This window comes from Podarcis filfolensis (genome assembly GCF_964270895.1).
Source record: "Podarcis filfolensis genome assembly, chromosome: 17".
Taxonomy (NCBI): domain Eukaryota; kingdom Metazoa; phylum Chordata; class Lepidosauria; order Squamata; family Lacertidae; genus Podarcis; species Podarcis filfolensis.
The window spans coordinates 16333261-16348091 of NC_139621.1; the positions used below are offsets into that span (position 1 = coordinate 16333261).

The following is a 14831-nucleotide window of genomic DNA, read 5'->3' on the forward strand; positions in this document are numbered from 1 at the left end:
AGTAATGCAAAATGGATTAATCTGTTCCAAACTTTTAAAAACAACCCCTAAAACAGCAATTTAACATGAATGTTACTCTCTAACGACACCATTGATCCATAAAATGAAAGCACTGTACTATAAAATAAGACAGTATCAGAGATGATAAAAATTAAAATTATTTTTTTTCTTAGCTGCACTGAGGATAGTCTCTGTTTGTTTGTTTGTTTGCTTGCTTGCTTTTTGCCAATCGTTTTACTTTATTTGATGAATTCAAAAAGATACATAACGTAGAATTTGCATTACAAATCAAAAAACAACAATAGTAAAGACCAGAAAAGGAAATAACAGTGATAATTTTTCAGTTTGCTATAATATCAATCATCTTCCATTCTGTTATTCTGCATTTCATATCTTTATACAGATGATAGTCACTGTTTGGATGGGGGGCTTTTATCCATTCTGCAGTCAGTCAGTAGCTGAACTGGGTTCCACATAGTCACAAAAACAAATGAACTGAAAAAGCCTCAAAAACAAAAAACTCAAAATAAATAGCAAAAACAAAAGTGCCAAACTCAATCCGTTCCAGAAGTCCGTTTGACTTCCAAAATGTTCGAAAACCGAGGCACAGCTTCTGATTGGTGCAGTGCCCCAGAAACAATAGCTGACAGCTGCATCAGACGTTCGGCTTCCAAAAAACATTCGAAAATCAGAACACTCACTTCCGGGTTTTCGCCGTTTGAAAACCAAGGCGTTTGAGAACCAAGGTACCACTGTATTCCAAAGCTAAAGGATAAGCACAGTGAACTTTTACATGCATCCTTGCTGTCCTAACTTAACACATCAATGGTAAATTTTAGAGAGCATTGCCAGCTGATCTTAATAATTGTGATGAGATCTTTTTTTGGGGGGGGGGGGGGAAATGTTTGTGCTAATTGTTGGGCCCAACTGAGCAGGCAATGCTGCAGATATTTAGTTTATCTCAATGGGAAATGATCACTGAAACCAAAGGAGCAACTTTGCCTGGTAGATTGTGCCCATTGACTTTGAGGAATTCTTTGCCCCTGAACATCCTATCAGGCTCCTCTATCCAGAGGCTTCAGATAACTAGTTAGGATGGAATTATTTCAGAACCTGGGCTGTAACAATTGGGTCCCCTAAGCATAGTTTACTTGGGTTTTGCTGCTTCCTTTTCTGAATTCTGCTGTTTGGTGTTTTATCTTTAATTATTATATTATATTATATATATATATATATATATATATATATATATATATATATATATATATGGTTTTTTATGACTGATGGTGTGCTTTGAGTGGCCTCCTGGCAGTGGCGTAGCGTGGGGGGTGCAGGGGGGGCCGGCCGCACCGGGCGCAACATCTGGGGTTAGGGCAAATCCACGGGTTAGGGGGCGCAAATCCACGGGTTAGGGGGCGCAAATTACTTGCCTTGCCCTGGGTGCTGACAACCCACGCTACGCCACTGCCTCCTGGAAAAAATGTATGTATTTAAAAATATTTAAAATCAACACAACTTACCAAAAAATTTCTCTTGAAATAGCGCCTACAAATGTACTTTTTATATGCTATGAATGACCACACACTCTAGAAAGAAGTAGATGTTTCTAGTACTAGTGGATAGGGAAAGCTCAAATTACTATAAAGCTCTAAAACAGTATAGATTCCGTTCCCATAAGCACCAAGTCTTCTTTTTCTTTGCAAATGGAGACAGTTGGACTATCTCTTACCACCTAATAAAGGCAACAATCTAAGAACAGTGCTTAGCTCTGAATGACCTTGAAACATAATTGGCAAGCATGCGTGTCTCTACGGTATATGCCATTGGGTAGATAAAAAATATATGGGATTATAATCAAAACTGATAAAGCTTCAAAATTAATCAAGGGTGTTTTAAACTTCTTGATGAGAGCAACAGAATGTAATATGGCGTAATTGTTAATATATGTTGCATGATTTCCAAAACGAAGCGGTCAACGTGCAACTGTAAACTATATTCTCGGATGCCTTTATTAGCATTTCCTTTTAATCGTGGATTCTTGGGAGTCACTGCAAAACCCTTGATTGTGATTTTGCAAAAAGGGAAACTGACAAATCATCAGCATATGTCATTCCAGTATTTTGCACATGTATGAATTGGTTTATGTGGCACTTCTATTGCACATTATGTACATTTATGATTACTATTTTCATGTTGCTCACTTTGATACGTTTCACAGGAAGCATTTCGTTAGTGAATTGAAAGAAATAAATGCTTGCAGAACTTGAGGCCTGGTTCTCACAGCCTGGTAAGCCAAAATTTAGTAGGACTCTCAGAGAGAAATGTGCATCCTTTTTGCTTCTTTCCTCTTAGTTCAGCACGGCAGTTAAGCCAAGGTTTCACGTAAGACTCACAGCTAAGCTCTCTTCTCCTTAGCCAAGGTTTCTTCTCGGTTGTATCTCATAATCACGGGGGAGACAACTTAACCATGATCTATGTTTGTACAAGGGATGCGGGTGGTGGGTTAAACCACAGAGCCTAGGACTTTCCAATCAGAAGGTCAGCGGTTTGAATCCCCGTGACAGGGTGAGCTCCCGTTGCGCTGTCCCTGCTCCTGCCAACCTAGCAGTTCAAAAGCACGTCAAAATGCAAGTAGATAAATAGGGACCACTCCAGCGGGAAGGTAAATGGTGTTTCTGTGCGCTGCTCTGGTTCGCCAGTAGCGGCTTAGTCATGCTGGCCACATGACCCGGAAGCTGTACGGCAGCTCCCTCAGCCAGTAAAGAGAGATGAGCGCCACAACCCCAGAGTCGGTCACGACTGGACCTAATGGTCAGGGGTCCCTTTACCTTTTTGTTTGGACAACACAATACGCCAAATCTCGACTTAGCTGCTGGGGACGAACAAAGCAGCTGCAATCTCCTCCCTGGCAGCCCATAGGTTCACACTAAACCATGGTCTGGCTTAGTGTTAATACTGAAGGCATCTTAAGTATCTTCCTCATATGGATGGATTCGGAATCCATCTTTTCAATGGGCGAAAAACAGCAAAGAGTCTCATTATATCTCTGCACCACAGAAACATGTTATTAGTGGCACTCATGTCCCAGAAACAGTAGCATTCTCACTGTTGAACAGGCTGCACCCAGGCTTCCACAGTCGCAGCAATGAAGCTTCTGCAGCCCTCCACATTTAATTTTAATGCAGAAGGAAAAACCATCACCAGCTCCTGTTTTGTGCTGCGGGGGGCGAGGAGGGGGTGAACAGCATGGCCCAACTGCATATGAATGTTTGACTCTGCTGCAAACCACTCCATGGTTTGTGCAATGAGTGCTATGGCAATTGTTGGAAGAAGGAAACTGGGTTTGAGATGAACTCCTAGGCACAATTCCCTGTGCTCATTTTGCTGGACAGAGCTTATTCTGTTCCTTTCCTGAGAGCATCAATAGGCAGAAACTGCGTATTATTTTCTTCCGTGGGCATAGATTCCTTAATTTTTAAAGAGGGGGCAATATACTGCTGTCCATTTTGGGTCAAAGCAACTGTGGACTTTGGGCTTTAAAATCTCAGCTGTGCCCCTGAGCAACGCCAAAATACCCCACCCCCACCTTACAGTGGGCGCACGGAGGCAGGGCTGGATTTAGGTTTGATGAGGCCCTAAGCTACTGAAGGTAATGGGGCCCTTTAGATGCCCAGCTGTCCTTTATCAACAACAAATTGCCACTGCTTTTTGGTGTTAAAAATATGCTATATGGTCATTTATGGACCTCATAGGTATTTAAAGCCATTTGCACATGTAGAATGTAGGCACCCTATATACAGAAATGAGCAAACCAGTGATATTTTAGGGAGCAGGCTAGCAAGCGGGGCCCATGACTTACACAAAACACTGTTGCTGTAGGTAGGTTTTATTTTATTTGTTTTTTATCTTATATTTTGGAAATGTATATCCAGGTTTTTTCCCCTTTAAATTTTTTGGGGGCCCCCAAGAGAGTGGGGCCCTAAGCTATAGCTTGTTCAACTTATACAGTGGTACCTTGAGTTACAAACGCCTCAGGTTACATATGCTTCAGGTTACAAACTCCGCTAACCTGGAAGTTACCTCGAGTTGAGAACTTTGCCCCAGGATAAGAACAGAAATCGTGCTCCGGCGGCGCGGCGGTGGCAAGAGGCCCCATTAGCGAAAGCACGCCTCTAGTTAAGAACAGTTACAGGTTAAGAACAGACCTCCGGAACGAATTAAGTTCATAACTAGAGGTACCACTGTATGTAACACTGGTTCTGCCTATGGCACACTCTCAGCTCAGCACCCAGTGGCGGGTGGAATCTGTCGTGCTCTCCTAAATCCACCTCTGGGTCAAAGCATTTCCTCTACTCAAGTGGGTTCAGGATACCTCCCCACATGGAAACCCAAATTCACACCAAAATGCCTGAACGTGCTCTCCATCAGGTGTTCTCCTGAGCAAACCCAAGTCTTGCACAGAGGCGAAAGTAGCATCTTCATTTGGATGCTGAAAGGCGGGTCTTACCTTTACAGCTTCGCTTAGAGTTTGGTTTTTGTCTGCTTCTTCGCAGGAATGCACTTCCAGTTTATACTGCAGCTCCTGAAGCTGTTGTGCCTGTTCGTTCAAAAGCATTTGCGCCTGCTGCTCCCGTAGCAATGCATTATTTAGTTCTTCACATGCACTTTCAAACCTCTCGCGGGTGATCAATTTCTGATAAAGGAAATAAATTGTGTCCTGTCATGAAACAGCGGCTTTGTTTTATACACTCGGCTCTCGGCGTTCCCACTTGCCAATATGCAACATTCTAATGCAAAAGTTTTAAAAACACTCGATAGATCTTGTCTTAGTCAGGACCATTATGCAGTGCTAAATTGCCCTGCGATATTTATTCGCCAGATTCCCTTGGAAACCTGGTGCGGAAGTACAAGCGCAAGGGGAGCTTTTTTCCTGATCAAAAAGAGGTCAGAAAATTATTTCTGCGAAAGGAGATGATTTGAACAAAGGTACCTACATTGTTCCAAACATAACGCCTAAGCTCAGAGCCATACATACAGGCCAAGCCAAGACCCATGACTACAATATGCAAAATGTTTTAGGGGGAAGAAAGCAATCCTGCTATTGTAGTTCAGCATCAGCAAGCCATCTTCCATAAATTCAGCCTAATCAAAGACTCCGGCTCTCATTTTGAATTCTTCTGGAGGAATATATCACTCCATCTATCACCCAGATTGTAATTTTAGGGACTTGTTCTGAAAGAATGCTGTCCAGAAGAAACAGTGTTTAAAGCAAGGTATTCATATACTTGTGAAATCTCATTCTCGTGGTTGATGGGTCCATAAACACATAAGCTGCCATCTTTTCTTCCTACCGCCCTAAATCAAGTGTTTGCTGTCGGTTCTGTGTGAGACTTAAATGTGAAGTTAGTCGCTTTAATGTTTTCTAATGAAGTTAGCACATCATACCCAATGTAACTTGAAATTTCTCTTTTGCAGAGATTTGTCTGGTTTGTACATATTAGAATGGATTGGAATCCTTAGTTTGCATATGTATGAAAGCAACTTTTTATTACATGTTCCTTTAGAGTATGATACAGGAAGTTCTTTGTTTTGAGTTTGAAACACCTTGCCTTATTTAACAGGACAAAATAAACTGTTCCAGTAAAAAAGAAAAAGAAAATGAACATGTGCCCATGCACTTTTGCCAATTTAAATATTGCAAAAGGCAACCTAATAAACCAAAACAGATAAAGGGTAGAGCCCGTTTTGTCTAATTAAAAACAACTACGGTTAAAGTTGGGACAAGATCCAAGATTTGAGGTCAAGTTACAGAAGAGGAATTCTCCATCTCCATCTACTGAAGGGGGGGGATTTCTACATACGTGCTACATAAAATTAATGGGGGGGGGAATACCAAAAATCAGGTATATTAGAAATGAACACTTAGGGACAAACATGTGAAATAGTTTGAGGTAAAGCAATTACTATCTTGTATTTATTTTAATCTTCTTTGTTTTCCTTGTTGTTGTTGTTGTTTTAAAAATGCACCACCTTCCTTTAAGAAATTACATTATTTCTCAAAGGGAAGAAAGATGGTCAAGGCAACTAACAAGCTGAATGAATCTTACTGATCCACCAAGCCTTTACAGACCACTGAGGAAGGGACAAGACCACCAGGCCCCTGAAGGCTTTTTTCACCCCTTACAGAATTTTGGCGTGGGAGACACTCCAAATTAATGGTCAGGTTGCCACAGGTGACAACTGCACATGTGGAACTTTCACTACAAACACACCTTCTGGGAATCCCATGAACGGCTGCCATTTCCCACAGCTTCCCACAGCAACCGCACTCCCTACCCCCCCAAAAAAAACCCTCAAGCATTGTGACTGTCGTACATCAGGGTTACTCTAACGTAGATCAGTACGTGCTGACTCTAACCCTGAAGTGTCTTGACACATAGGTATCTTATAAAATGTGAAACAGCGCTTATTCCGTTGAGCGTTTCAACAGTTGGTAGCGACGTGGCTGATAAGGAAAGCACAATGAATACACAGATCACTTTGCTTGAGTGATGCTAACATGCAATTTTAGCGTTCAGACTTCACTTCTCCAGCGGCAGAAGCATAATATTTAAGGAACTGGAGGCGGGGAGGAGGGAATTGGCTTTGTTGACAGATCAAACATCATTATTTACTCAACCTATTTTATCTTGCAACATAAGGAACTAATCATATGGAAAGAACCACTTGTTTCTCCGCTTTTAATATACCTGAATCACAGCAGGGAGACATTTACAAGACATGGTTTTTGTGTGAGCATGGGCAGAGTGGAAGGAAGGGGGGAGAGAGAGAGAATGCAAGAATAGATGGATTTTATTATTTGGTTTTCTAAGGAAGGCTGAGTGAAAACGGAGCAAAAGGAAACCTCTCCTTTAGATGAGGGTTATCCCCCCCCCATCTAAATCAAATATACTTACAGATTGCTTAAATGCATTTAATTGCTCTTGCAGGCTCTGGGCTTTGTCAGCCTCGTTTCTCATCTCATTCAAATTCCGTTTGAATTCTGTGAGCTCTAAGCGGAGTGACCGCCGTTCCACTTCTGCTGTATGTAGCCTTTGTGTAAATTCAAATATTTGCCTCTGCAAGAATGCTATGCTTTTCTGTTAGTAAAAAGGAAGGGTGGGGAAGAGAGGAAACAATATTGTTAGCTGCACTGATTAGGCAATAAATCAATAGCATTTAAAGCATGGGGAAATTAAAATGAAGCATGTTTTCTGAATTCACCCAGAAAAGTGAAACATTCGGAAAGCTACTATTGCATGCTCCTGAAGCAATATGTACAAACAGAGGATATATTCCAAAACTCAAAACAAGGCAGAGGTCTGTGCTGAGGAAACATTTATCGTATTTTTGTATATATAGAACATGTACTTTTGTAGTAACACACAACCCAAGTATGCAATAAGTGATACTTAAAGCACTTTTACAATTAAAATCATGAACTGCTCTTAAAAGATTTGCTTTTAAAAAGAAGATTGTGCCTTGCCTTGAGTGCTAATAGCTGGAAACGAAGTTTTGTTTTGTTTTTAAAAACAAGAGAGAAAGAGAGAGAGAGAGAATATCAAAGCTAGATACGGTTTGAAAAATACACTCCCTTTCTTGTAATTTTCCAATTTTACTTTTAAGGCAGAACACTCTGATGCTACACAAACTAAGTGTTGCGGGGCAGAGAATAAAAACCCACAGCCACCTGAAAGCCAATTCCCCAAGCACAGTAGCTGTTGTATGCTAATTGCTTTCATACAAACCGTAGCAGGGGCTCTATCATTGATGCCTGCTTTAAGAGCCTGAGCGTTTATTTTATGGAGCCCGCGAGCCAATCTCTGAACCAAGGTGTCTTTCTCGATGTACGTAATGCTCTGGCGGCCGTCTGCTACGGCAAACTCCATCATGATGAAAAGTTTGTCCATGAGTTTCGAAAAAGAATTCCTCGCCGCACTGATAAGCAAATGTCCGGAAAGCCACGAATTCAGATCTTGAGGAGGGAAAGAAGGAAAGTCCATTAAACAAGCGGATTTGGGCCTACCTCCCACTGAGTACATATAAATTATGGAAATACTTCGTATAGGAAACAGTGAAACACAATGCATCGGGCATTTTAACATACAGAATTCCATACCCCCAATATGGAAATAACCAAAGGTTCCAGTTTTATGTAACTTTAATCTTAGAGACCGAACCCTATGGAACACAGAAGTGCTTACTTCTGAGGAAACCTGCTCGTGATTCTGAGTAATTCCAGACCCTCCAAATGTCCCTATTTTCCAGGAACAGTCCCAGATTTACAGAAACCATCCCGGTTTCTGATTTGATCCCAGAACGTCCCGCTTTTCCTTAGGAGTCCCCTATTTTCATCATAAAAATGTTGGAGGGTATAGAGATATGCGACCCCTCCAAGCCAAGGAGACAAGTAACTATGCAACCTTTAGAAGACACCTGAAGGCAGCCCAGTACAGTGGTACCTCGGTTGTCGAACGTAATCCGTTCCGGAAGACAGTTCCGACTTCCAAAACGTTTGACAACTGAGGCGCAAAGGGTGGTCGGCAAAGTCAATGGGAAAAATAGAAAACCACAAAGTGGAAGCTGTTTGACTTCTGGGGCGTGTTTGAAAATGGAAGCAATTACTTCTGGATTTTCGGCGATCGGGTTCCGAGTAGTTTAGCTTCTGAGATGCTTGAAAACCGAGGTACCAGTATACTGTGGTACCTCGAAAACCGAGGTACCTCGAAAACCGAGGTACCACTATACTATACAGTGGTACCTCAGGTTACATATGCTTAAGGTTACAGACTCCGCTAACCCAGAAATAGTGCTTCAGGTTAAGAACTCTGCTTCAGAATAAGAACAGAAATCGTGCTCCGGCAGCGAGGCAGCAGCAGGAGGCCCCATTAGCTGAAGTGGTGCTTCAGGTTAAGAACAATTTCAGATTAAGAACAGGCCTCCGGAACAAATTAAGTACTTAACCCGAGGTACCACTGTATAGGGATTTTTTAAAAAAATGTTTAATGTTTTATTATGTTTTTATATATGTTGGAAACTGCCTAGAGTGGCTGGGGAAACCCAGTCAGACGGACAGCATATATTATTATTATTGAATAGGATGTCCCTATTTTCACTGGAGAAATGTTGGAGGCTTTGCAGCTCATGCTCCTTAGTGCATGATTGTTCAACAGAATCCCACTGTTTCTTGCAAAGGGTCTCCCCTAAAAACTTCTACATAAAATGCTGCGTAGACCAACCAACCCCAAAATACTCCAAGAAGAGGAGTAGTCTATTGTCTACATAGGTACTTGTTTGATTCCGTGTTGGGACATGGTTCACTGTAACTCTTTAGGTAAAAATTATGTTGGCCAATCTGCAACAGGGCAATTCTGGTGGATGAAAGAGAATCTCTCCAATTCCACCTTTGCACACAACAAACAATTATCTTAACTTCTGGTGAAAATGTACGTCCATATGCACGGACAGACTTTGCCACAGGAGAAATAATGGCTTTGCTAATGAGAATTGGTCTTTTGCTCTCTTCTATTAGTGCATCTTTTTCTTCGTCTTCCTTGCATTAATCCACAGGTTGCAATATATGACACCCCAGACCTGTTGGATAAGCAGACTAATAACCGCTTATAAATATCAGTGAATGTGTTACAGATTCAAAAGTAGAAGGTAAGTCGCTGAAGCAAATTTATAACTGTTTTCCTTTCTTTCTTGACAGCTTAGATGTCTAAATCATTTGCTGCTTAAAACTACTGAGGCTTGGTACCTTAATGCCACACTATTTATATTCCAAGACAAGAGAATATAATTTACCTTATTCCAAGGCAATTAAAATTTTACAACCACAATTACTTATTTCCCCAATGGATTTTGGTAATCATCCTTCTCATATAATGGGCCTAAGGCTCCAGCACACCCAACATGTTCTGCTTACTGCTAGATTCGTCAGGTCTGTAATTAATAATTGTGTTTAATGTTGATAAATAAAATTGTCAGTGCTCCTACTACTAATTGGTATTCCAGATAACGGTTAATAGGTTTATTTATGCCTTAATAAAAGTCTTGTAATTTAGTTTTCCCTCTGCAAGTCAGGTCTTAATCTGTCATTACTTGTCTTACGATACTATCAGGGTAAGATGACAACCATGGCAGAGCTTATTTACATTCAGGAGAATACCAGATCTCCTGTTGCTGCAGAGAATTAAAATATTTGTTCTGAAGTTTAAAGCAAAAAGCCTATCGAGGCACATTTTTTTTCTCCCCTTTGCTTGTGAGAACAAAAACAAAGGATTTCAGGCAAAATAGAATAGGAGTACTATTCCAAAAATATTATTTTCATCTGCAGCCAAAGGATCACTTGAACTAATATGAAGTAGGATACAACTGGAATCAAAGTACTTTATGTGAAACAGTAAGACCATCATTGGTTTCTCTGTATCAACATTGTGCCTGGGCACGGTTCCAAATAACTACTTCAGGTACGCCCCCCTCCAGCATATAATCCCCACTGGGATTTTTTTATTTAGGAAAAAAAATCATTTTGATAATGAGAGCTCACATGTCATATTACACTGAAAGTCCCCTTGGTTTCAGAAATATGCTTCATGGGGCAGGATAGACGGGCTGTTCTTTGAGCAGTGCATATTAAACCCCTTTGGGCATGTAAAAATAGTTGTGGGGGGCTCTTAGCCGTGATGTGGAATCAGAGGTTTGGGGTATGTAGAGGCTGGTGAAACCAGACTATGGTTTTACTTTTGTTTCCATTTAATTTCTCTTGGCCAGAGTTGTAGTTTGAATTATCAAGTGCCATTGGTATAAAAACATTTGATAGACTGCATTGTAAGGTAAAGGATGCCTGGATGATTAACTCCAGTTGAATTTGACTATGGGGTGCAGCGCTCATCTCGCTTTTAGGCTGAGGGAGCTGGCGTTTGTCCACAGACAGCTTTCCAGGTCATGTGGCCAGCAGGACTAAACCGCTTCTGGTGCAACGGGACACCGTGACGGAAACCAGAGCGTGCGGAAATGCCATTTGCCTTCCTGCCACAGCAGTAACTATTTATCTACTTGCACTGGCATGCTTTCAAACTGCTAGGTTGGCAGGAGCTGGGACAGAGCAACAGGAGCTCACCCTGTCGCAGGGATTCGAACTGCTGACCTTCCGATCAGCAAGCCCAAGAGGTTTAGACCACAGCACCACTCACGTCCCTACATAATGCATTGTATTCTATCTCTGTTATTTAAAATTAGAAGTCTGAACTTTATATATACACATAACATTCGGGCTAATGCTATACCAGTCTTCTTTCCCCCACCCCCCAGGATTGCCAGAGAGATTTTAAAAGAAAATAAAAATATTTCCAGGATGGGAAAGCACACAGTTTCTAAAAGCAAAGCATCACCTCTGGTTAATTTTTAATGAATAATGGTTCTGACTAAAACAAAGAAATGTGCGGGGATAGAATCATTCACGGCTCTGAAAGGTGAAACGAGAATACAATTCAATTCCACACGGTACTGTATTCTGCTGTATCTATAACCGGAGGGAAAAGAATATATACACTCTGAGTACCTGGCCACAGACTATCAAGGAATTACAGTAAAAGCACTAAATAATTTATGCAGTGATGAGCGTGTGAGAATTGTCCTGCACAAACACAGTTACAGTGCAAAGAGCAAGCAAGTCTTTATTAAACAAATGAAGCAAAAACCAATGAAAAGTGACAAAGATTACTCCAGTGACAACGGGAAGGATGTCTGGTTGTTTTGTTTTTTCCTTTGCTTTTTAGCAAAACAGAACAAGAAGGAAGGACTTGAGTCTTTACTAATGTTTGTGTGTCCAAAAGTTCAAAAACTCAGCTTAATCTCCAAGTGATCACAATACGTTCAAATAAATCTTACACGCTCGTTTCCTCTAAGCGCCACTGTTATAACTGGCTAAATGTCAACACTCATGTAAAAATGAATTCTAAGCCTTGGGTCCAAAGAGATACTTTGGGTGCAGCCGTGGAACTGGATAGACCCAACAGGATTTTTCTTTCTTGTTGGACTACCAAGCCATATTAAACTGATTGGAAGTCAAAAGATGTGGTCAAGCACAGTTGGTTGCTGTTTAAGAAAGCTAAACCCCAAAGCTCCCTTGAGTTCGTGGAACAATTGTGTTGTTCCTTGAATCAGGGTGCATGCTGCAATTGTTACCTGAAGATGTTTAGTATTTTCCCATGGTTTGTGGCATGTGGCTCGGGAGATGTGCCACACCAGCTTCGTGGAAACGCAACCCCTGGATGAGAACCATAAGCAATGGCGTAGGTGTTTTCAATCTCATGGTCAACACCAGAGTGCAGAAGTATCCACATACCAAGGATGGTTGAGATGCTGAGGCAACCAATTAACAATTTCTGCCTTGTTCCTGAGTGTCAGGATCTGAAATCCTTGACAGCATATAGCTAAGGCCATGTTCAGCCACCTTATACCTTAATTCGTTCTGGAGGTCCGTTCTTAACCTGAGGTACCATTTTAGCTAATGGGGCCTCCCGCCACTGTGCAATTTCTGTTCTCATCCTGAAGCAAAGTTCTTAACCTGAGGTACTATTTCTGGGATCTTCCTGCAGCTAATGGGAAGCCGGCCAGTGTCGCAGAAGGCAGTCCCCGCTCTGCTCCGTGCCAGTTTAGCACGAGCGGGCAGCAGGGGTCCATGGGCCGGTTAAATGACCCCCATGGGCTTCTTGTGGCCCATGAGCCTTAGGTTGCCGACCCCTGCAATAAAACATCAAACATTAAAAACTTCCCTAAACAGGGCTGCCTTCAGATGTCTTCTAAAAGTCAGATAGTTGTTTTATTTCCTTGACATCTGATGGGAGGGCATTCCACAGGGCGGGCGCCATCACCAAGAAGGCCCTCTGCCTGGTTCCCTGTAACCTCACTCCTCGCAGTGAGGGAACCACCAGAAGGCCCTCGGAGCTGGACCTCCGTGTCTGGGCTGGACGATGGAGGTGGAGACGTTTAAGGCCGTTTAAGGCCGTTTAGGGCTTTAAAGGTCAGCACCAACACTTTGAATTGTGCTCAGAAACGTACAATGACGGAACTGGCTCTACAGGATCACCCCACCAGACTAGATGCTACAGTTTACCTCTTATAATTAGCAGGAAAATTGTACCATTTGCCCCAAACATACTGTTTGAAGATCTAAGATACCTGGGATATGATCAGCAGAAAAAAACGGAAGACGTTACCTGTCTTGTTAACCACTTCTTGTAGCTCGACCATTGAACTGAGGACAGCAGCAAGGAGACTAGGACTGGTAAGCCAATTGAGAGCTTGAAGAGAACGGACGTGTTCCTTCTGTTGCTCTGCATTACAAAAAAAGTGAAAACAATCCAATGGTATCCCGTAGTATTAGATTAAAACACATTTGGGGTGAGGAAGATTGCTAAAACAATCACTCGGATTTGGAGGCTGCTTGCAAAAACCACACATTTACTCAAAGATGTTTGTAACATGTTTTAGCTGCTTATACGTGGGCAAAAGGGTTAAACCCAACTCCTCCCAGCACCATGATCCTACTCTCCAAATAATGCCTCCACCCAGAAGCTGTTCAATAAAAATAAGATATACAGGGTCAAAAACGTTCCACTGTCTAGTCGCCACGACTACCCCAATATTGCAGATGTGGAACTGAAGTTGAAAGAACAGTGGTTCAAGACCATCTAGGGAGCTCACAGCTCAGGAGACATTTAACCCAGAGACTTTCTAGTCCGTAGCTCACACTCTTTAGCAAGAAGAAGAAGAGTTTGGATTTGATATCCCGCTTTATCACTACCCGAAGGAGTCTCAAAGCGGCTAACATTCTCCTTTCCCTCCCCCCCCCCAACAAACACTCTGTGAGGTGAGTGAGGCTGAGAGACTTCAAAGAAGTGTGACTAGCCGAAGGTCACCCAGCAGCTGCATGTGGAGGAGCGGAGACGCGAACCCGGTTCACCAGATTACGAGTCCACCGCTCTTAACCACTACACCACACTGGCAACCAGGGGAAGGGCTATAGCTTAGAAGTAGAGCACATGATGGTGGGCTGGGAAAACACAATGACTACATTATTACATGAGCACTGTTCCACAGCATTTGATATTTTCATTTACATACATTCCATCGAAATAAGATGGGTTTATGAAGCAATTCTATATCCTCCCACCACGCTGACGAAGAATCCTACGAAACAGTAGTCAATATCCGGAATCACTGTTCAGTGTTGGGAATCATATTTGCTGAATACACAAAGCTTCACAGCTTGTCTTTCATCGTACAAAGTCTGGTACCTTGCTTCATTTAAAGATTTTCAGAGACTTTGAGATTAAAGATTTCAATTTTTGACTTGTTATGGTTTGAAGGAATTCTATAAAAGATTGTCTATTGTGTATCATTATGCTGCCTAGACATTGCTGATGTCAGATAGACAGGGCTGAGCAAGATGGACCAGAGGCCTTACTTGGGATAAGCAACTTCCTGTGCTCTTATGCTATGCTCATGCTACACTAACTCTTAAAAATCTGCAAACGTTCCAATTATTAATCTCATGGTAGTTCAATTCAGATATGCCAAACCATAGATTACAACTGAAAAAGCCTTCCCTGTGGTTACCATGAAACAACTTCCGTGATTTCATTGGTACAGTGCTCCGTGGGACAACACAAAAGCCCGATCTCCTAACCATGGTTAAGACATGTGCCATAGGCTTGCACGCTCCCATCTCGTGCTTTAAGTCCTTCACGGATTGTTTTAACCATGGAGAAGCAATGGCCATG

The 14831-nt window shown here is 42.0% G+C and overlaps 1 protein-coding gene across 4 annotated transcripts in view; it reads right to left on the bottom strand.

Moving 5' to 3' along the window:
• CCDC171 (coiled-coil domain containing 171) overlaps positions 1 to 14831 on the bottom strand; it is a 203550-nt gene that overhangs the window by 101421 nt on the left and 87298 nt on the right. For all 4 annotated transcript variants that reach the window (XM_083592876.1, XM_083592874.1, XM_083592875.1 and 1 more), the window contains 4 exons: positions 13266 to 13382; positions 7788 to 8014; positions 6957 to 7139; positions 4508 to 4693 (listed from right to left, as the gene is read on the bottom strand). In XM_083592876.1, coding sequence (XP_083449002.1) covers positions 4508 to 4693; positions 6957 to 7139; positions 7788 to 8014; positions 13266 to 13382 — 713 coding nt within the window. The remainder of the gene's footprint in view (positions 1 to 4507; positions 4694 to 6956; positions 7140 to 7787; positions 8015 to 13265; positions 13383 to 14831) is intronic.